General features: G+C 41.8%; 1 protein-coding gene across 1 annotated transcript in view; it reads left to right on the top strand.

Annotated features, from left to right (window-relative positions):
* The window catches only part of CFAP54 (cilia and flagella associated protein 54), a 528,182-nt gene that overhangs the window by 303,729 nt on the left and 200,450 nt on the right, over positions 1 to 24,003 (top strand). Inside the window, exons 37-42 of the mRNA XM_068273664.1 lie at positions 4,373 to 4,527; positions 10,159 to 10,340; positions 12,840 to 13,067; positions 20,031 to 20,254; positions 21,726 to 21,855; positions 23,825 to 23,933. Coding sequence (XP_068129765.1) covers positions 4,373 to 4,527; positions 10,159 to 10,340; positions 12,840 to 13,067; positions 20,031 to 20,254; positions 21,726 to 21,855; positions 23,825 to 23,933 — 1,028 coding nt within the window. The remainder of the gene's footprint in view (positions 1 to 4,372; positions 4,528 to 10,158; positions 10,341 to 12,839; positions 13,068 to 20,030; positions 20,255 to 21,725; positions 21,856 to 23,824; positions 23,934 to 24,003) is intronic.

Here is a 24,003-nt window from a genome sequence, read left to right as displayed (position 1 = left end):
AGGGAGCAGGGCATTGGCTGAAAGCTGCTGATTCTCCCGGCATCCTCTCTCATTGTGCACCAACAGACTGCGTGGTGCACTGTGTGTATGTGTGTAGGCTCCGCCCCCCGGCCTGTGGAGACCACGCTGAGACACACTTGCCAGGCTGCTCTGTGTGGTGTGCATTCATGGGGAGAAGCAGCCAGGGCCCCAGAGAAGAGAGACACCACACTGCACTGGGAGAGAATCAGATGCATGGCTGGGAATTTCTTCTGCTGCTGTGCATGGATGGGAATTTCTTCTGCTGCTGTGACTCTGCATGCCTGTAAGTTTCTGACACCCCTCCCCCACTCCACAGCATAAGGTAGCCCGTTTTTCCCCTCCCCCTCTAGAGAGGTACCATATCTCCCAGCAGGTTCCCCCCATAGAGGCACCACTGTTCTCAGCATGTCCCTTCCCTCCATAAAGGCACCACAAGTCCCAGCGTGTCCCTTTCCCTCAAAAGAGGCACCAAAGCTCCCAGGAAGTCTCCCCCTCCCCAATAGAGGCACTACTGTTCCCAGCATGTCCCTCCCCTCCATAGAGGTACCACAAGTCCCAGCATGTCCCTTTCCCTCAATAGAGGCACCAAATCTCCCAGGAAGTCTCCCCCTCCCTTATAGAGGCACTAAAGCTACCAGCATGCCCTCCCCCCCCCCCATGGAGGCACCATAGCCCCATCAAGTCTTCCCCCTATAGAAGCACTACTGTTCCCAGCAGGTCTTTTTCCCTCAAAAGAGTTACCACAGCCCCCAGCAAGCTCCTCCCTATAAGCACCACGACTCCCGTCATGCTCCTTGCCTTCTCTAGAGGCACCACAGGTCCCAGCATACCCCTACTCCATATATTGTTGGATTGTTCCCCAGGGCCCCACAGCTGGTTGCTGGGCCCCCCTTGGTCTCCCCAAATTGAATAGTGGACCCCCGGAGCCTCTGCAGAGTATTCACAGCGGAGCGCGCTCAGCTGTGTGCTAACGTCTCCATCCTCACAGGCACCTTATCTCAGTGACCCAGCAGCACATAGGTGTGTACATGTCACCAGGTCATGGAGATGAGGTGCCTGTGAGGATGAAGCACACAGATGGAGGGAGCCCGCTGGCTGGACAGGTAAGTGTGCGCCACTGTAAATACTCTACAGGGGCACCAGGGGAATATTATTCACATTGAAAAAAGCCTGGGGAGCCCTGGGGGCTATCTAATTCTATATGGAGGAGGAGAGGCATGCTGGGAGCTGTGGTGCTGCTTTGGAAGGGGAGGAGCATGATGGGAGCTGTAGTGCCTCTATGGAGTGGGAGAGGTATGCTGGGAGCTGTATCTGTACTCCGCATGCGCAAGTAACATCCACACATGCCCAGTCAAATGGAGTGCTTTTACATGAATGAAAAGAGCCATGCACAAGTGCCTTAGTTCTCCTGGGCATGTGTGGGCCTTGTTTGCACATGCCCAGTATGGACATGCTTTCCCACGGTCAAGCTTCTGCACTGCAGAAACCTATGTGACCATTTCCCTGTACTGTCACTGCCGTTAGATGGGGTATTGTGAAATACTGAAGGGAGGGGACAGGCAGTGTAGCTTTAAGGCTGGTACACACAATGCTATATTCCATCAGATCCACGGGTCGAATTGATAATGTCCGGCATGTATGATCTGATCCCTATCGAGAACGGGATCGATTTTTTTTTTTTTTAGTACTAATCTGAAAATCGATCCCATTCTTGATCAGGAACAGATCAGACATGCCAGAAATTATTGATTTGACCCATCAATCTGATGGAAAATAGCATTGTGTGTACTAGGCATTATGAAGCTGGGGGCACCTGCTTCATTTAGGGACACTGGGCACCAATGACTTAGGGGGTGCGGCTGGTGGTGGCTGCATTAGGCCCATGACTGAGGGGACTCTGGCTGCACCCAACACTGCACTGAGCAGAGGAGGAGACACTCACTGCTATACTACTGTGCTCCCCTGTATGCAGAGCAGCAGCACAGCAGTCTCAGCTCATCCAGCTAGATGTCTGTCCTCTGTAGCGGCCACCTGCTCACTACGACTTGGTTATCCTGAACATCGCCTGATTACACACAATGTGCAGGAGATAGAAATAGCCAGAGAGCAGACGGCCACTAGCTGTGGAGGACGGACACATTGCTGGAGAAGGTAAGACTGTCAAGCACCACTGCTGCACCACTACTCTGTTTATACAGGAGAAGAGTGGGAGGGTGACCACTAGGGGAGCTAAATGAAGATACGGGACCACTAAACAACCAAACCAGGGCTTACTGTAAAGGGGAGAGGGGACCACAAGATCATTAGGGAAAGTTATATGGAGTTCAAGGGACCATAAGACCACCAGGGAATACCTTGAGGGAGATTTTTTAGTATTTATAAAATGTCTTTTGCAGCGTTCTACAGAGTACATAGTCATGTTACTGACTGTCCGCAGAGGAGCTCACAATCTAATCCTACCATAGTCATAGTCTAATGTCCTACCAGATTATTATGTATTTATATAGAACTGACATATTCTGCAGCACATTACAGAGTGCATATAGTCATGTCACTGACTGTCCTCAGAGGAGCTCACACTCTAATCCTACCATGGTCTAATGTCCTACCATATTAATAGTATATATTATATAGCACTGACATCTCCTGCAGCACATTACAGAGTACATAGTCATGTCACTGACTGTCCTCAAAGGAGCTCACAAGCAAATCCCTACCATAGTCATATGTCTATTGTAGTCTAGAGCCAATTTAGGGGTAAGCCTTTTAATTTATCTGTATTTTTTTAATGTGGGAGGAAACTAAAGTGCCCAGAGGAAACCCACATAGACAAAGGGAAAACATACAAACCTAATGCAGATAGTACCCTCAAAGGCCCAAAGTGCAACAAGAAAATGTCCCCCACAGAATTACACCCCCAGCCTGAAATGCTGACAAGAGGCAAGATGGATCCATGCTTTCTTAACGTAAATGCAAAATGTATTGTGGCTTTAAACTACCATTGAAACATATCTTTATTGCGTGCAAATGTATTTGGGCTGGGGATTCCGTGACCAGGCCTCTAGGTTGTGTTTTCCCCCCAGGCCAAATGGTCCCAGGCCTCCCCTGAGCCAGAGCCTAGTGCCTGGTATTAAACAGGCCTTAGGCCTGATCAGTAAATAAAAGGCTAACAGCTGGTTGTGACATGTCAGTGCCGTGAAACTGGGCCAATCTCACTAATGCAAGAATATCACATGAGTGACCAGATTACTTTTGTAAGTATGCCTAAGTCTAGGCAAACTAGCACTATGATATGTTTATGTAAAGATTGTAGAACATTATTTTATATTGTTACATTGAAGGCTCCTACTGATTTTGGAATTGTTGTTCCAGTTTCATATTGTCCAATCCAATTTGTCCTCTTTCCAAACTGTAAACCTCACCATCATTAAAGCTGTGTCACTTACTTTTCTGGTTTAGGAAGTTCACACAGTTCTAGCCTGCAGATTTAGCCACTCTATGTTTAGTCCTGCATCTGGAGTTGTACTTTGTACTGGTTGAACTCGATGGACGTATGTCTTTTTTCAACCAAAATAACTATCTATAATTTCAATTTAAACCAGACTTTCTGGTCCCTGAAGAAGATGTGGTTGTAGGTGTGCTTTCACACCATTTGGACTGAATAAAGTCAGTTACTTAGTGCTGAAATATTTTCAAGAATGCAAGAAAAAAGTTAATACTGCCTTATTTGTATAAGCTGCTTATTTTTTTCTAAAAATGGAATTTTATGGATAATATGCCTATGTTTTATGTGAGGCATGTTATATTTCATAATGTATTTACTTCTACTGAGTTAAATTTTAAATGTTAAGAGTGCACAGCAGAGGAGAATGAACACATGGAATTAGGGCAGGAAATTATTCCATCCCAGAACTGCATCTATTTGTTACTTGCCATAAGATAAAGCCTATGCATGGACATATAACAGAAGACTGTTGTAGCAGCCAGCTTACTGAATGCCTGCCCAGTATAATAAACATGCCTTGAAAACAATGCCAATGTATTTCTGTAACAGAGCAGGAGAGTAACTAGACTGAGACAGAGCAATCTGCTTTAAGGCTGAAGCCTCCAGATTCTGGCAATGGCTCCAAAAGCTTGCATTAAACATTAAGGATAAGTACTCAATATTTTTAGAATCTCAGATTAGAATAGCACATTTTCTCGTAGCGCAGCTAAATTGTACCTGCTGTCTTGTTCCAAGTTGCTAGTTAAGTGGAAAAGTGTCTGCTTTTCAAGTTGTTGTGACTGAATTAATTGCTCGGAATTAACATTTGTTTTGGTTTCATACATGTGTTTTTCTGTGTTTGTGCAGCTATAGAGTTCTGGATCCTGAATTATTCACTTTGCATCATGCTGGCACTGTCGTCATGGCAACTGAAACAAAACCTGGGGACGAGCAAGAGCCTAGCCCAGGTCACCTTCATCCCTCACTTAAACTAGATCTTCCACCAGATGCCAAGCTAACTGGTAAACACTTTATAAATTTCAGCCACAATGTCCAATATTATTCTGTGTTTTTGCATTTAATTACGATTGTAATTGCATTCTCAAAACGCCTCCATTGAATTGCAAATTGGCTGTGTAATAGCTTCACTTTTAAGGGACCGTGCAGTGAGCATTTTGAAAGGGACATATTTTTCACCGTGTGCTGCTGCTGAAATCACTTAAACATGTCTGTATGTTTCGACAACCCACAATTTGTAAGCAGTTGACAGATGACTTTTATTAATCCATTGCTGTTGATGATGATGGTGTAATTAATGAAAGCCATTTGTCAATTAATGACTTTAGGAAATATTCTCCCTAGTGTGTGATTCCAGTTTGGCTTCATATGATAACTTGTAAGGCTGGTGTCAGATGGGCACTTTTATGCCAAAGCTGACATTTAGAAATGTTGGGGAAAAAAATCACACACCTTATTATCACTGAGTTCTGTAATTCTTAAACTTTTAAATGAGCAGGTACGTTTCCTGTATTTGTAACATATTACATTTACATGCGAAATTGTTAGATTTAAAGGGAATTATCAAAAGTGGACTTATTTAACCAGCACCATATATAATCCTATGAAATATAATACAATTGTTCCTGCGTCTGTCCCTGTGTCAGTGCTTTGCGCTACTGTGCATGTCAAGCACTGACAGCCGTTGGGACAGGACGCAGGATGGGCGGGCCAGCTGGATGGGCGGACGTGTGTGCGCGTGCGGTGGATGGGTGCGTGCGCGCAGATGCGGGTGCACACTGACTGGGGGCGGCGTGAAGAGACCTAGAGCCCGGTTTTTAAACGGGCTTAGGTCAACTAGTATTATATATTTGGGTACAGCTGAGATGTTTTGCAATGCTTTAGTATACAGTCATGTCAATAAACTGTCCCTCAGGTGAGCTCACAATCTAATTCCTACCATAAAGATAGTCTACTGCTTCTACCATAGTCTAATGCCTTTTTTGGGGGAGGCAACCAGTATGTTTTGGGGGTTTTGGAGTAAACTGGAGTAGGTGAGTGAGGAAATGCCACACAGATAGCGCTTCAGTGTATGTTTTATATATGGCTCATGCCATTTACTTTACAGAGGGCTAACCCTCTGAAACTCTTAACCCCTCAATACCATTGTATACAAATAAGAATTTTCCAGTAGCTTCTACTACATATAAAACAGGGCTTTTAATTACCAGTAATTATGCTATAAAAAGTGTTTAAACTAGCCAAAAACGAACACTTCCATTCCAGTGCAGGAGACTTGGGTGAAGCAGTGAGTAACTTCAGCGCCTTCAGAAGATGGCGCTGAAGTTACTTATAAAACACTATATCACTTCACAAGTGTATAAAACACTATAATTCGGCCTCCAGCAATTGCTGGAAGACGAATTATTTCATTCCCCACCATCCATGGCATCCTGGAGGAGGAATAGTATTTAACATCGGTGGGAATTTGTGCAGGAGCAGGATAAGCCATTCAGGCTGTATCCTGCGCCCAAGTCTCCTGTGCCGATTCCTCTCGTACGTGCCAAAAATTTTGACATAAATGTGCAATGCAGTTTGCAAAAAATGATAAGCTGCTGAACACTGAGGCAGGGAACATACTTGTCTTTCAGTTTTCTGCGCAAGTTTTTCTGCATACTTTTTCTGCACACCAAGTGTGTTTCTATGCAGGAAAACACGCGCGGTTTTTCACAGCAGCTGATGTAATTGATAGAGAAAACTGACAAAATGTCCTCATGCAAAATGTCGGGGTTTTTTTCTGCACGTGAACAACATATTAAGTGTGAACTAGCCAATTGATTAACATGAGTTCTCAGTTTTTCTGTGCAGAAAACGCGTACAAAAACAGTCAAGTGTGTTCCCTGCCTCAGGTTAGGAACAAACCTGGTACATCCATCCATCAATCCATAGGGGGGAGGGGTGTAGATAGTCTGAGGGACTTTTTGCACAGTAACATCCTATATGGGTTGGGACACCTCAGAGGGGACTTAAGTGCAGTTAACTCAAAACCTATTTACATCTGAGCATATCCACTAACAATGCAATATGTCTACTTTAACCTGGCATTTCTCAGAGACTGAAAAGTAAATAATTCTAGGATAGGCCCCTTGGGGAAGAAACACTTGGAGCTGTACTCTATTATATTAGTATATATAGAATCTTTTAAAGAGGAATTGTACTGAACATTACATCCTATATAATAATAGGCAACTGTCCCTGTGTACAGGCGCGCACGCGTGTCGGGGGCGTGCGGACGTGCGCGACAGGCGGGTGCGCGCATGCGCACCACAGGCGCGCAGAGACAGACCTAGCCTGTTTTTAAACATGCTAAGGTCACTAGTAATTAATAAAATTGCTTAATTTTTACAATATTCATTTAGTCAGTGTTTGCCCGTTGTCAAATGTTTCCTCGCCATAATTTACAGTCTAAAATGTATCACAAGTCGCAACATCGTCAGTGCTGTCAGGTGCATCTCTGCAGAATGTTTGTTTTGGCTGGAACCTGTTAGCTGGCAGGAGGCCACCCTCCACAAGAGGGTAATAGACACAATAGAGGGAAGAGGCACCCAGGAAAAATAAGGATTCAGAGGTGGCTTACTTCAAGGATGACACAGATCTAGTATAAACTGAAATTTATTTGCACTACGAACGCACTGCTAGGCCACTTTGGCTCTTGGCATTGATAATTGGCCAGATGAAGTCAGTGGTGTATGCTCATGAAACGCGTTGCCCTAGTGCAAATACATTTCAGTTCATACTATATCTGTGTCATCCTATTGGTAAGCCACCTCTTAAAGAGACTCTGAAGCGAGAATAAATCTCGCTTCAGACCTCATAGTCAGCAGGGACATGTGTGCCCCTGCTAAACCGCCGCTATCCCGCGGCTAAACGAGGGTCCCTGACCCCCCAAAATCCCCTCCGAGCAGCGGGGGATCTCTTCCGGATTGAGGCAGGGCTAACCGCCGCAGCCCTGCCCCACGCGCGTCTGTCAGCGCGTATCTTCGCCTCTCCCCCGCCCCTCTCAGTCTTCCTTCACTGAGCGGGGCGGGGGAGAGGCAGCGATGCGCCGCTGATAGACGCGACTGGAGGCAGGGCTGCAGCCGTTAGCCCTGCCTCTAGGAGCAGCAAAATCTACGACCAATTTGGTCGTTGATTTTTTTTTGGGGGGAGGAGGGGTTGGGGGTGAAGGGACCCCCGTTTAGCCGCGGGATAGCACACGTGCCCCTGCTAGCTATGAGCTCTGAAGCGAGAATTATTCTCGCTTCAGTGTCTCTTTAATCTTGATGTTAGGATTTTAATGTATTTTATTTTTCATGGGTGCCTCTTCCCAGTCCTTAGAGGTAAACACAAGCCAATACACTTCTATGTGGATAAGGAAATACTGGTAATAACCAGGCAGTGCAAATAAAATGAAAACTATTTTTTTATTTTTATTTGCAACTGAATAAAGCAGATTTTACATCACATTGTGATGTGTCTTAGAAATTCAACCCTTAGAACTATCCTGGAGTCTTATATTGTCATTTTTACATAGGTACAGAACATAGTTTAGTTGAAAAAAAATATCCGTCCATTAATTTCAATGAGAAAAAAGGAATCAAGTAAAATTAATAATTACAAGGTTAGGTCGGAGGCAAAAAGACAAAAAAGTTTATTTTCAGTTCAGGTCTGTTTTGACACTGGAGGGGGAAATAGCATTGTACTATTTTTTTTTCTTCCCCAATGGGAAGAGTTTGGAGATTATGTAGAAATGTGAGCTCAACATGTGCCTGATTGGATGAAATAATTCAAATATAAAGAGGAAGCTGAGTTTCCTTCCTTCTAAAAAGAACAGTGCAAATAGGAAAATTAAGGCTCTTACAGTCCCGAAGCTGTACTCCTATATCATCTAAATATATCATCTAAAAAACAAATCAATGAAACAGAGATCCTGGGGTGATACGATCTGTGATAATATACAACGATTTGTAGCACCACACAATGAACATGATGACCTGCTGATATAAAGAGATATTTTCATTTTTCTTATTTTTACTTCAAATAATAACATCAGATTCAGTGAAAATTTATGTTTTTATTTATGTTACAAATATTTTGCAACTGATAGGGTGGAAATCCAAGAAAGTGTAAATCTCTCTCTTTGTAGTGTCAAGGCCACAGTCATTCCATGAGGACTTGTTCACACTTTTTCTCCTGTGTTTTTTCCTAGGTGATATATTCACACCTTTCAATATAAGGTCTTTTTAAACCACCAGTATGCAAAAAGATAATCAAAATCATTTTGATAGGACCTTTTCACTTACTTGTTAATACTTTTTCAAATACAAAGTGCTGAAAGTTATTTTAAAGAGAAGATGAAAATGTATTTCCTAGGAAAAAACTCATGAGAAAAAGTTAATTGCACATGGGTCTATGTGTGTTTCTATGTAGCGCAGACTTCACTTTTACAGATTGTCTTTTCCTCCTTTTCCCTCAACACCACCCCCTTCCCCTGCCATTTCTTTCCATCTCTTTTTACTTTTATCGCCTTTGTTCGCCCATCTCATAAATTCTCCTTCCTCTTTGCTCCCCTTTGCATCCTTCTCCTTCCCTCTCCTATATTCTCCTCTCCTCAGCTTTTTCCTATTTTATCCTTTCTTTATTTTGCTTGCTTACTTTAGATGGAGTTGGGAATTATGCTTATACATTGCACCACTGTGATCTATGAGAGGTATTACAAGGCTGGCATAGATATGATCTTGATATTTTTGTCTAATGTTTTTCTGTACTAGATTAAAATAAAACTTTTGTAGAAAAATAAAAAAAGGAGGCTGGCATGTGTTTTATTTTTGCTATCAACCATGTTTAATTGTAATGTGTGTTTTGGGAGAACATTGTAGATATTGAAGTGCTGAAGATCATCAGACCAAGTCTAAATGCCAAGTAATGCATTATGATTTTTACAGATGTGGTTTTTAAAATGCAATTTACCGTGTTAACTGTAAGGCCTTTTTCACAGCGGGACGTTAAAGTCACACATTATAAAAAATTATAACGCAGACTAACGCACAGCAATACAAAGTCTGTGCGACATTCACAGTGTGTAGCAATATTTAGAAAGTGCTGCATGCTGTGCGTTTAGCAATACATTTGCTGCGTTATGTGTGTTGCACATGCTAAGTAATTTTTTTTTTTTTATGTAACGCATGCGCCATTTTCGTTCCATCAGTATGCAACGAAAACGGCGCACCAAGAGACACATAACGCAGTGCAAAATAACGTCCAATTTTATAACCTACATGCGCTGCGTTAGGGGCACGTTGTGCGACTTTAAGGTAGCATCAAATGCAACGTCCCACTGTGAAAGAGGCCTTAAAGTTGTCAATCTAGCTAAAGCACTAGCTGAAAATGAATGTTGATGGAAAAGGTGAATGAATACTTAATAACTACTCCTTCATTTTAATGTGTAGGAATAAGAGTGGTCCATCTATTTGTCACATTCTCTCTTTTCGTTTGTATTATGCATCCGCTGTAAACTTGTTAACCCCAATTGTGTGCTGCATTTATTTTTCACTTCCACAAGAAATAAATTAACTTGTCCTTACATCTCTTATGGTGTTTTTGTCCTTGATATTTAGACTCAGCTGACTATTCAGAGCCAAGCACAAAACGGAGTGATGCAGATACTCCACGAACTCAGATGACCAATGATACAGACTTCTCAGCCCCATCTGAAAAAGAGCAAGAAAAATTAAACATCTCCTCTGTTATACTTTTGGAACATCTGGGGAAGGTTTTTGACCATCTTAAGAAAGCTGTGGTAGGAAAAAACTAACTGTGTGAAATTGTTTTTGATTTTTTTTTTCAAATCTCTACGCACTATATTAAAGCAGAAATTCAGTGTAACATAAGTTAGTGTCAGTATATTATTATTATTATTTATTATTATTATTATTATTTTGTATTTATATAGCGCCGACATGTTACGCAGCACTGTACAGTGTGTATATATATATCTTGGCACTAACTGTCCCTCAAAGGAGCTCACAATCTAATCCCTACCATTGCCATATGTCTATATTATGTAGTGTAAGTACTGTAGTCTAGGGGCAATTTTAGGGGGAGCCAATTAACTTATCCGTATGTTTTTGGAGTGTGGGAGGAAACCGGAGTGCCCGGAGGAAACCCACGCAGACACAGAGAGAACATACAAACTCTTTGCAGATAGTGCCCTGGCTGGGATTCGAACCAGGGACCCAGCGCTGCAAGGCGAGAGAGCTAACCACTACGCCACCGTGCTGCCCGAGTATATATTGTAATGTGTTTGGATAGCGGCAAATCTATTTACTTACCCACTCGCTACTACTATATCAAGGAGTCCACAACAGGTACATTGGATAATATGAAATGAGATTATGAATAGGGGCATACTATTTGGTGCAATGAATGAGGGCATACTATTTGGTACAATGCTATTTGGTACTTTGTGCTGGACATTACTTGCTATCAAAGTGGAGAAAATATGCAGTGTACATAGTGTGCTTTTGTAAAAAAATAAAATAAGTATTGCTTGCCATGACAAATACAGTGGTAGGTGGCACACTAGTGCAGTGGATGCCTTGTCTTCCAGTGCCAGGGTCCTACGTTCAGTTCTGGGCCAGGAAACGCCCTGTGCAGCATTGAATGTCTTTGCATGGGTTCCCTCTGGGCACTTTTGGCTTTCTCCCACATCCCTAGCTAATACATTACTATTATGCCCCACTCTATGTACATGAACTGTGTATTAAATGTCAAAATACAATAATTGAAAGTATATTAACCTTGGGAGAGCTGTAGAACCCCATCTTTAAGCACAGCAGAGCCCACAAACAGCCTATGAAGTTGGCCTTCACCACTGTGAGTACTGTTAGCTATTTGTGCTTGTTGGTTGAGACTGCTGGTTAGTTCCATACTGGATAACCAGGACTCTACTGTGATTATCATATAGTATTACATCTCTGAAAGTTTAAAAAAAATGTTATGATATGATGGGGAAACATAATACATATATAGTGAACTTGTGTTGTAGCACAAAGATTTGTAGTAGAAGTGAAGCAAACAATAAATGACTGTTATAGACTTCTGTCTCTCCGTGGTTTGCTCTATTACCACTTCCAATCCGCGTACTCTGAAAAGCAATGAAAAGGCCCAGTTATCATATTCTCTCTGCCTTCTGCTGGGCATTTGGCAATTCCTGGAAATATAAAAAAATCAACATCAAAAATACTTTTGAAGTTTCAAAAAATCAATTCAGATTTGTTTTGAACACTGTTAGTGGGATAAAAGGAAATACATGATCAATTGTGAAAATTCGGGGTGTATAGTAAAGCCCTAAATCAGGGGTCTCAAACTTGCGGCCCGCGGGCCATTTGCGGCCCTCGATACAATATTTTCTGGCCCACGCCGGCAAAAGATTCCTTATAGTTCGCTTCAGTGCTCCCAAGTATTCCGCCGTGTCCCCGCCGCTAAACGAGAGCTGCAGAGCCCCCAAATCGCCCAGGGGGCAATCTGCCAGCATTTCCTGGAAGCAGCAGAGCTTTCAGCTTCAGCTCTGCCCCTCCCGACGTCAATCGCCGCACGAATCGCCACCTCTCCCCGCCCCTCTCTGTGAAGGAAGAGTGAGAGAGGCGGGCAGAGGCAGCGATGAGCCACGATTGACGTCAGGAGGGGCAGAGCTGAAGGTGAAAGCTCTGCCCCTTCCAGGAAATGCCGGCGGATTGCCCCTTGGGCGATTTGGGGGCTCTGCAGCCCTCGTTTTGCGGCGGGGACACGGCGGATTACTTGTAATGGGAGCACGGAAGCAAAATATAAGGTAAAATAGGCAAAATAGTTCGCTTCAGTGTGAATTTGATTTTTAAATAAAAATCAATGCAAGGGACGGGGGGAAGGGGGAGGGGGGGGGTGGCGGGAGCTGCTGATTGTGAAATCCCTTATGCGGCCCAGCCTCATCCTGACTTTGCCTCCTGCGGCCCCCAGGTAAATTGAGTTTGAGACCCCTGCCCTAAATTCACTAAATGTGTGTAATTAAAATGCTAACAACGTAAAAACAAAACCCCCAAAACCTGTTCAAGTAGGAGGAATCACCCTTCCTTTCACTTTTCTCTTCCTGAAAGGGCGGTAGGAGAATGGTTAGTACTGGGGCCAAGAGACTTTTTTTTTTTTTACCTTTGACAGTTTCATATATGTGATTGGTTATATGAGCAATCCACAAAATTCTTACTTTATAGCATCTGGTCTAAAAGTACATTGAGTGAAGATGCTTTGTGTATTACATTTTCAGGTTCTTGCACACCGAGGGGGACAGTGGACATTGCTCCAGAATGTTTGTCGTGTACTTTGGAATCTCGTTATTGAACTACAGATGTTTGCAAAAGGGATTGATGCCACCGGAGGTTCTTTTCCAATCACAAAGGATGTCCTCAGAAGTGAAATATGGATACCATTTTATGTTGCAGCTGACTCAATTCTTGACATGATTTTTAAACTGCAGAATACTGGCTCCCTGAAGGTACATATATATATATTCCATCCCTGATTCATTCTTATGTTTTTCATATTAAATTGAAAGATTTCAATACAAAGTCAAATTACTGCAATATGGTTTAACCCATGTTCACCTCCCATTCATTAGCATATAACTTTATCACTACTTATCACAATGAACTGATCTATATCTTGTTTTTTCCGCCACCAATTAGGCTTTCTTTGGGGGGTACATTTTGCTAAGAGCCACTTTACTGTAAACGCATTTTAACAGGAAGAATAAGAAAAAAATGGAAAAATTCATTATTTCTCAGTTTTCAGCCATTATAGTTTTAAAATAATACACGCCTCAATAATTAAAACTCACGTATTGTATTTGCCCATATGTCCCGGTTATTACACCGTTAAAATTATGTCCCTATCACAATGTATGGCGACAATATTTTATTTGGAAATAAAGGTGCATTTTTTCCATTTTGCATCTATCACTATTAACAAGTTTAAAATAAAAAAAATATAGAAATATTTCATCTTTACATTGATATTTAAAAAGTTTAGACTCTTGGGTAAATATTTACATGTTTTTTGTTTTTTTTATTGTAATGTTTTTTTTTTATAGTAAACATTTTATTTGGGTAGTTTTGGGAGGGTGGGGGGTAAACAATAGATTTATAATGTAAATGTGTGTTCATTTTAATTTATTTTTATTTTCAGTTGTAGTATTACTTTTTGGCCACAAGATGGCGGCCATGAGTTTGTTTACATGACGTCACTCTAAGCGTAACATACGCTTAGAGTGACGCATCGGGGAGGGAACGGCCAGAAAAGGCACAGCTTCCGAGAGAAGCTGTCGCTTTTTCAGCGGGGGAGAGGAATCAGTGATCGGGCACCATAGCCCGATACATTGATTCCCTGGCTACCAAATCCACGGCCGGGAGTGTGCGTGCACGCGCTCGATCGGCCACGGGAGCGCGTGGTAGCGCGCATGGTTCCTGGACGTAGTTTCTACGTCCAGGAACCAAAATAGGTTAAGCTAGTTGCTCATTTTGTTAGAGGTCCCTAACATTTTTTTTTCATACAAGAAATGAATTCTTCAATAAAAATAATAACTTTGTGATTAAAATGATACATTTGATCAGGATCTTTTGTACGAGGTACTGTACCTCTAGACTGAACGAGGCCTACTTTTTTTGAACAGAGATTTTGATATGAGCAAATCCTGCAGTTTAACCACTCTGCAACCACTTAACGCAGGACGGCGGCCAAAGAGTGTCTCTCTCGTTCCTCAATCATGCCATAATGCGTGATCTCGCAAGGAGTGAGATTTGCACGGAACGAGTGCTTGAGTGCATGTTACCTGCAGTAAACAAATCGGGGCTCTGTGATCAGCCTGCCAGCCATGATTGGAGCTGGAAGGCTGATTTCAAAAAAATAAATAAATAATATACTGTATATGTGTACAGCGCTGCGATCTTAACACAGTGCTGTACAGAAGACAGCCCTGTCACTTAACTGTCCCTTTAAATGGCTCACAATCTAATCCTTATCATAGGCTGAAGCCTATGTATGTGTAGTGTATGTATCACAGTCTAGGGCTAACTTGGGGGAGGGGGAATAAAAAGAAATGGGTTTTTTTTTTAATGAACATTTTTTATTATTAAAAAAACTAAAGATCACAGCAGCAATCAGAGACCACCAAAAAAACCCTCTATTAGTGGGAAGAAAAGGAGATAAAATTAATTTGGGTGCTAAGTTGTATGGCCAAGCAATAAACTGTTAAAGTTGTGAAGTGCCGAATTGTAAAAAATGGCCTGGTCACTAGGGGGGTATAACCCACTGGCTCTCAAGTGGTTAAAGAAAGACCCAAGGTACAAAGCCAAGTGATTCTTCATTGTAAAAGCTTTTGTGCATGAATTTACTATAACAGATCCAATGGTATGGCAGCTCCCATTATTGTATCAGAGAAACAAGTTTTTATCAAATGTTATGCCAGACTGTAATTCTGCTTTTAAAGTAAACCAGAGCTGATGTAAAAGGAAGATTTGATACTCACCAGCATGTGTAAAAGACCCAAACTGGACCCGACTGAGTCTGTTACCAGGGCTGATTGCGGCTGAATGGCAGAACGCGGGAGGACTGCGTGGGTCTTTGGACGTGTTTATGCTGCTGGTGGAAGCCATGGGTGAGTATCAAATCTTCCTTTTACAATAGCTCTGGTACAGTTTAAGACCTTTTAACATGTAAAATAGACATAGCTTGTTTACATTTCTTTGTTTACAGTAAATTATACTAATACCAGTTCCAGTCTCTAAGGCTTATAGTGTGATGATGAGGGAAAAAAGTGGCTCTACTGGCATGTAGGTCTCTTCTTATTATTTATATGAGTTTTTGTATACTTGGGTGGCTGGTGGGAATCAGTCAGTTTAGTGGGAGATTTAAAAGTGCGTGAAGGAGACCTCCAGACAGAAACTTTAATTAAATGCTTGGGGAGTTACAAGGGTTTCACCAAGATTACCATGCCAGACAAGCCAGAAGAATCGACACAGTGGAGGAAAAAGAACATGCGTGGAGGTGCCCAGAGAAAAACCCAAAAAACTGGAAAAAGATTAAGGATTGATAAAAATGTTATTCAAGTCAGTTTGAGTGTTTTATTTATTTAAACCTAGACAACATTTTGTGTGTTTCATTACAATATATGCTTGTGGACAATGGGCAGAGGGTCTTAAAGTACCCATACATTTCTCGATCTGCCACCAGATTGACCATCAGATAAATCCCTCTTATTATCTGATCTGATATTGCTAGCCCACACACTGCAGACAGATTTCCAATAAATTTCAGCATGAAATCTATTGCAAATCATCCTTGCGCCACTGCCTCCAACTAGACTAACATGTAGAAACGTCAGTACATGCAGCGGTGTCACATGGTACAGGCGCTCATGGTGGAAATTTAAAAGAATGGTTGACACAGGAGGAGGACAGGAGTTGGTGTGACAGGTGAGCCTGCAACACTTACCACAGGCCAGGGGGTACACACACACTTGAAAGGGGGAGATTGGCCAGGGGTCTATCAGTCATTGGGCCGTTACCACTGCACATCTGTTTGAGCTCCCTTTTTTCAATTGAAATTGATAAATATAATCGATTGGATGTCTAGTTTGTGGCATCAATCTCTGCCAGATTCAGTAATTATTATCGAATCAGTCGGATATTGATGCCAAAAATCGAGTAATGTATGTAAACCCTTACACATAGTCTGAACTCATTGCTTGGGATGTATTGCTTATCTGATTGCTTTGTTATGGCAGTGACCATATAGCACATTATCTGCCTTCTAATCATCAGGCACCCTAAAAGAGCAAAGGTATTTCCACCAAAGGGCTCCAGTGCCTATTCAGGCATAGTGCTTTGAGTGTGTGCTGTCAAGCATATGGAATAGAAAAATCTCACGGCTGCTCGATCTCTTCCTTCATGTTGATAGTCCCTGTGACTAGGATCAATAATTACTATTGGTTAGGAGGGAATCCACTATTACTATTATTATTTTGCCATTTCAAACAAAATGCTATATTACACATGCTGTGCCAACTGTGCAGCATATTCAGCACCTTGGACAGCTTCTGCTCTGTGTTATCTTAACTAATAAGCCTGCTGCATCAGATGAGGTGTGCTGTAAAGGTATTATCAATTATCATGCCTGCTCACACATGAGTTAACTCTCACATTGGAGCAGCGTTCCAAGTGTCCATTGCAATAGCCCAAACTTTAGTACATCCATCCCTTCGATGCATCAGACCTTTGTGTAGCTACTGGACCTACTATAAACAAATATGGCAGTCATTCACTGACCTCCATTTTGTCATTTGACTTCAGGGCTTGTGGTAGCCAAATTATGGCTTTGCGCTACATGAATACTTATGAATGGTCTTTTCTCTTCAATCTGTAAACATTCAGCTGCATGGAGATGATTTTGTCTTTCAAAATTTGACTGCAAGATAATACATTTAACACCGTGAAAATATGAATGTGTCCCCAAAGAAGACATGTTTGTATAGTAAATATTTGGCACACCCGAGAGAAATGATTTTCTATCCCAGACAGCCGAAGATAAAACGTTACATTTAGTACAGTCAATTAAAAATGTCCATCTAGCAGAGAGAGTCAGAGGAATAAAGCTGCTGGCAAACACTAGTTTCATGCTACACATGATTCATTAGTGTCTTGAACAAACTCTGGTACAAAGCCAGTGCGCATTACTCTTTCCCAGTCACATTTTACACTTGCTTTCTGATTTTCTATTTTTAGACACAATAAAAAGCGCTCTTAGCTAGTGTTTGTCACTGCTCACTGCTTTTTCATGATGGCTGGACTGTAAACAGCTTTTATTATATGTTTGGTTACCAACGTATTCAGCACAGGATTCCGTATGTGTTCCCTGCTGAAGGTCATTTCTACTGTGTGTTAAATAGTACACATAACTTGCATACAGAACTAAAGAGATAGAAGTAGTTTAACTCATACTACAAGCCTATTAACTTCTGGATAAAAATTAACATGGTTAGATTGCTTTACCTGGTCTTGCATATGCTACATCTGAATTGGTAGCCTGATGCACTAACCAGCGGTGATATTGCTGTGCAGAGACAGCGCATGGCCATATTATCGGAACTACCGCCAACAGTGTACCCTGAGTTACTCTATTAGAGCGACCTGTGGTGCTCAAGTAATTGCTACAGAAATGTATATTAGTAATGCATATTACCAAAGAAATGCTTGTCTTACTTGAGCATAGCAATATTACAGCTGATTAGTGTGCCTGGCCCCTTGTCCTTCGCAGCTTTACCACAGAAGTTAATTTTCATGAATGGGTATGCGTCTTGCTCCTCAGTGACTGAATCAACAATTATTTTTCTTAAAAAGATAGATGTGGTGCTTTCCTATAATGCTGTCATTACACGTAACTCCCAACACTGACATCAGAAAACAGAAGGAAGAGGGAGGAAATGTAGCATACTCTCTATGTCCCCAAAAGCCCTTATACCATCATGCTACAACTTGCAACCTTACTGCACCATTAAGCTCCACTGCAACCATATTACTCTAATTTCAATGTTGCTACGTTAAAGTTATAATATTCCCATTCAGTCACACTTCAGCTATTGTCCACTCATTTATTTACACTGCACCCATATTACTGGTGTTAAGCCACACTGCAGCCATATTACACTCATTCATCATTCACATAGGAACTATAGCACTCCTATTTAGCCACACTGTGGTCATAGTACGTCACACCCTTTGTTCTACATCCATGGTACTGCTGTTTAGATACTATCTAAAAGTGATTCTTGGCTCTTGGACATCTCTTTTAACCATTGTTTTGATTCATCTGACTTTAAAGGACAACTATTAAAGTTAACTAAAATTCTAAATGCCACATACAGTATATTTCCATTAATTACTAGAAAATAGCAATATGAAGGCTTGTATTCACCTCTCCATGTTTTATATGAAGAAAATGACATTTACAGAAAACAGTTCTCACTGTGGGCATTACTATGGAGGACTGTGCCCAGTACATCCAACATACAGAAACAATCTTCACTGGCTCTAATACTGTGACTGGAATCTTTTCAGAATGAAAGCAGGAATATAGCTTCAAATGTGTTTAAATAATCATCAGCTAAAGCTCTGTCTGTGTGCCTGATTCTCTGCCATGCAGTGTGAAGTAAACAGTTTACACCCAGGTTACAGTTCAGCTCTGCCATCCCCTTACCCCATGCAACACAAATTGTTACAAAACAGCTGGTAAACATGGCTTTTTTTCACACAGGCTATGCCGAGAGATCTCTGAAAAGCATTTTAGTGTTGCTGGCTAAAAGCTCTATAGGTATGTGGGGTATACAGAAAACCAGTTTCTTTGATTGTTGTTCTTTAATCTGTGAGAAGCACATGGTCATGGCTGGTTTAAAGGGAAATTATTTACAGTACTGATGCCTGCTACTTTAAATGATTTTTGGAATAAAGTTAGATTACAGATGTGTGCTTCCACTCTGCCTATTTTTTTGGCCAGTTTTTTGTGAAATAATGTTCTTTCCAACTCTGAATCTTGGTCCCAACGGTGCCCACTTGAACATTCATATGCTTAGAAATATGCCTGTATCTGATGCCATCAGTATGTTTTGTAACAATAAGGAAAGCTTTTTTAAACGTGGAAAACATTCAAGACAGTTGTTAATCTTCTCAGGAGTGGATGTCCCATAAAATTCACTCCAGGGTCAGACTGTACTATGCTCAGAGAAAATAAATAAAGCTACATCTCAGCCTCTACAGACCAGAGCATGTTAAAGTTCATGATGGTACAATTATAAGGGAGTAATTTATTTTTCTAATGACTTTAAATGCCTTTCTTCATAGATAAATAGGGCATACCCAAAACAGGGATTACTGAGAAGAAGAGAGGGACTATGGTGCCCAAAATGTAAGGTTGCAAGCTGTGCTGCTCATATATATTAAGAAATACAGATATCAGATTCACTGTGGTTTGTAATAAGATCAGGTTTGTGTAAACAATGCTGAGATTGCGATGTAACAAATGCTTAGACTGGGAGACTGATAATGGAATAATGAATCGGAACAAACAGAACATAATCACCAGAGCTGAAGAGACCATTCCTCCTGCTGTTTCTGAAATTGGGCTTTAATAATGTCCTGATTCGGGTAGGACTGATGGCAATGGCTGTGTGCAGTGCTACCAAACATAATGTTACACATATCCTATCAATTGGGCTTGGAAATTAGTTATGAGCTTGCCCTCTTTAAGTGAGCATACTGTGTTTTCTTCCCAAGGGAGAAAGTGTTCCCTCTCATTTTAGTGTTTCAGAATTGCCACATATGTTTATCATTATAATAGTGCAGAGATTTAGGTATTGTCTTCTAGCAGAAATGTCACAGCAGACTTGTTTTTTTGTCATTTCCATATTTAGGTTGTTGATGAGGATGAGACGTTCAGTGTACCCAGCTGCATGGGTGGCATTGCTGATGAAGAGGGTGGATCTAATCTCACCTTTGAGTACCCGTTTGATGATGTGACAGTCGTTGACATGCGCTGGACATGTGATCTGGTTCTGAAAACTATTGAACTTTTGTATCATGTGAAAAGATGGGAAACCCTTATACATGTTGCAATCCAATTCAATATTCTTACACAGTAAGTCTTTCTGTACATGTGAAAAAATATCTTATTTGTATGTTATCACTTTCCTAATCTGTTCACCTTAGTTCATATTTTGGATACATTAATGGATAATGGTAACTGTAACGCTTTTTTTCCATGTTGCCCCCTGCCTGTGCAGTACATTCCAAGCAGGGGTGTAGCTAGGAAACATGGGGCCCCATAGCAAAGTTCTGGTTGTCCCCCCCCCCCCCCATAAAAAATTATAAGGCACATTTTGTACCTGCCCCACTGCCCTCCCCCACACACCAATTTTAAATACCCAGAGACTCCCCCCAGTATTAGGCAGCCCTACAGTAACGGTAGCCAGAGGAATTCCCCAGTATTAGATAGCCTCAGGTAGGTCACAGTATAGGTAGCCAGACTCCCCCACTAGTATAGGTAGTACCCCCAGTACAGGTAGCCCACCAGTATACAAAGACTAGAGATATGAATCCCTGTATTGGTAGCCAAAAGGAGTCCATGCAGTATAAGTAGCCAGAAGTAGCACCCCCCCCCCCCCCCCGTATAGTTAGCCAGAAGGGCATCCCCAGTATAGGTAGTCAGATGTAGCGCCAGCAGTATAGGTAGCCAATAGCAGCCTTCCTAAGTATAGGTAGCCATAAGGATCCCCCAGTATTGGTAGCCAGTAGTAGCTCCCAGTAGTAGCCATAAAAGGCCCCCCAGTATAGTCAGAAGGCCAGTATAAATAGTCAGATGTGACCATCCCCTAAGTATAGGTAGCCAAAAAGATCCCCGATTATAGGTAATAAAAGGGCCCCCAGTATATGTACGCAGGCCCTCTCCAATATAGGAAGGCAGAAGACCCTCTTCCTGGTAGCTAAATATAGCCCCCTGCCCCCATGAGAGTATCAGTGGGAGCATAGCAGAAGGGACTCTCTCTCTGGGTTCCTCCGTCGCTCCTGGCATCCTCTACTCTATGATTAGAGTGCCCTTTCTCGTCACTTATTGTGATGGGAGAAGACACTATAGTCATGGAGATGGGGATGCCAGTAGACAGCAGATTGGGGGGGGGGGGATTTTTCAACCCCCATCTGCAGAGAAGGATTAACATGAAATTAGGCCCCAGACAAGATAGCATATTTGTCTCCCACTGCAGGCCACCTGGCTTCTTTGGTAAGGTGAGATGAGGAATGGGGATCACAAAAGGTGGCAGCCAGGCCTCTTGACATCTACCAGGCCCTAAGAATTTGCCTTAGTTGCCTTCTGGATGATCCGGCTCTGCTGCCTGGGTCAATAAAAACTACAGTAAGGTTTGCATGAATATCTTTGAAGTAGCAGGTATGCTATGCAAGACTTTATTAATAAATCCAGGACAATTTGGATTTACTGAAAAATTACAAATTGGCAAAATCATAACGTTATTTAAAAATGACTTGTAAATGTCATATGTAAGCTGTAACTTACACTTCTGCTACACATGAATATACATTTCTCTTTTTGACAGCGAGAGATTTACAGAGCAAGTGACACCATTGTTGGCTAATGCGCAGAGGATGGTGGCTGACAGAATGTGGAAACTAAAGGGATCAAATGATTCTGCTGGCAATAGACAGCTACACAACAGTGATGGAAAGGTTGCTTTCTCAAGTTTTTTCCTCTTGTTTATTTTTTTGCTTTGCAATTAAAGCTACATTCCAAGATGAATTGTAATAGGAATGTAAAGGACATTGATTCCTTTGCTCAGTAATCGGGCTGAGTAACAGCATTTTTTATAATACTTTGTAAGATCTTACTCCATAAACTAGGTATTCTGGGAGTGATCAGTGTTCAATACTGTGTAAGTGCCCAAGTCTGCTACAGGGGATAATTAGCTTTAAAGAAAACCTGTAACAAAAAAACCTACCCTGGGGGTACTCACCTCGGGTGGGGGAAGCCTCCGGATCCTATTGAGGCTTCCTCGGTTCCACGACGGTGGTGAGACAGCTCCCTGAACAGCGGGATGTAAATATTTACCTTCCCAGCTCCAGCGTAGGCGCAGTATCCCCTCTCTGCACGGAGATAGGTGGAAATAGCCGATCGCTGTCGGCCCGCTCTACTGTGCAGGCGCAAGTCACCTGCTCAGTAGAGCGGACCCGACTGAGATCGGCTATTTTCACCTATCTCCGTGCAGAGAGCCGCAACAGCGCCCTCGCTGGAGCCAGGGAAGGTAAATATATCAAGCCTTGTCAGGCTTGTCGGGGGAGGATTGCGGGACGCTTCGGGGGAGCCAGCGCTGGATTGCCTGAAGCTACAGGGGAGGGGGAAGCCTTATTGGGACCCTGAGGCTTCCCCCTCCTGAGGTGAGTACTGCCCAGGGGAACTTTTTTTTGTTACAGGTTCTCTTTAAGGATGTGTACTATAAATTTAATTTACAGTGTAGCTACAGTATGCACTTACAAAAAAACTGCATGCATTTAATGTCTAATATAAAAGTTACACACAACTACTGTAATTTAAAATACTGTATTTTTTGGACTATAAGACTCACTTTTTCTCCCCCCAAAGCAGGTAAAAACAGTCACTGTGTTTTATAGTGCAAATGCAGGGAGTTCCTGACTTGTGAACACCTGCCAATATGAACCTCTAACCCGCCACAATGTCGGGGACTCCCTGTACTGTGTCCATTCAGAGGAGGACACAGGGAAACAAACGGAGTACACATGGGGACACAAAGGGGCATATTGGAGAACACAAGGACAGTCACAGAGGCAGACACATGGGGTACAGAGGAGGACAGAGGGAGACACAAGAGGTACAAGGTAGTTGAAAACTAGAAAATGTATACCTGAACATCATTTTCCTTTTCTGCTGTGTCTTTTGGGTAGTATACTTTAATGTGTTTGATTCTTTTGGACGCCTCCTCCCATCCAGTATTGTTTCATCTCCCATCACAAGGGTCATCCCTGTGATTGAATCCAGTAGGCTTTATGTATCTGGAGTGCGACCTACTTTGACCCAAGTAGAAATTCTACACTATTGGCGCTCCCGGTGCTCTTTTATGTTTCCTTTTCTTCTGGCACCTGGGGTTCCAAGCTTGAAGCTCATCTACCGGACATCCCAGAATATTTTTTATGTGTAACTTTGCTTTTTGTAGCTTTTTCAGCAATATTTTCTATATTTGCACTCATATTACACTTTGTTGTAACCACTGTTGTTGTAGGGCAGTTCCTTTGTTTCATGTTCAGGAAGTTTAATTTTGCAATATTAATAATATTCATTCACTACATGCAAAGCTTTATTAGGAAATATAGCTGTAGAATTGTTGTTATTTTGAGTATCCCAGAAGAAGTAATGGTACTAATAACCTTTACATCTGTTTAACATAATAAGAAAATAGCACATAGCACATTCATTTTGCAGATTTTCTTGTAAAACATAAATTGCAGTTATGGTATTTTCGCTAAAGGACAAGATAAACAACAGCCTTCCTTCCCCCACACTGTGTCAGCTATAAAGTCACATTGGTAATATGACATTTCCAGAACTAGCATGCTTTCTAAATTGAATGGAAAGATCTGTAAACATAATAAAAACTATGCATTCTTTTTCTCTTTTGCTTTTTAGATGCATTGCAGGAATTACATTGGAATGCAGCTTGATGTTGGCACAGTGAGCAATAAAATGAGGGATCTGAGAGACAATATTGATCACAGGGGACACATTGTTCATTCAGGTCAGAGCGTTGTAACATCTGTTAACGTGACATACATTTGTGTCCAAAGCAAATAACAAATCACAATATA

This window comes from Hyperolius riggenbachi, chromosome 3, assembly GCF_040937935.1.
Source record: "Hyperolius riggenbachi isolate aHypRig1 chromosome 3, aHypRig1.pri, whole genome shotgun sequence".
Lineage (NCBI taxonomy): Eukaryota > Metazoa > Chordata > Amphibia > Anura > Hyperoliidae > Hyperolius > Hyperolius riggenbachi.
The sequence above is the reverse complement of the archived record's forward strand: the minus strand, read 5'-3'. Positions and strand labels throughout refer to the sequence as shown.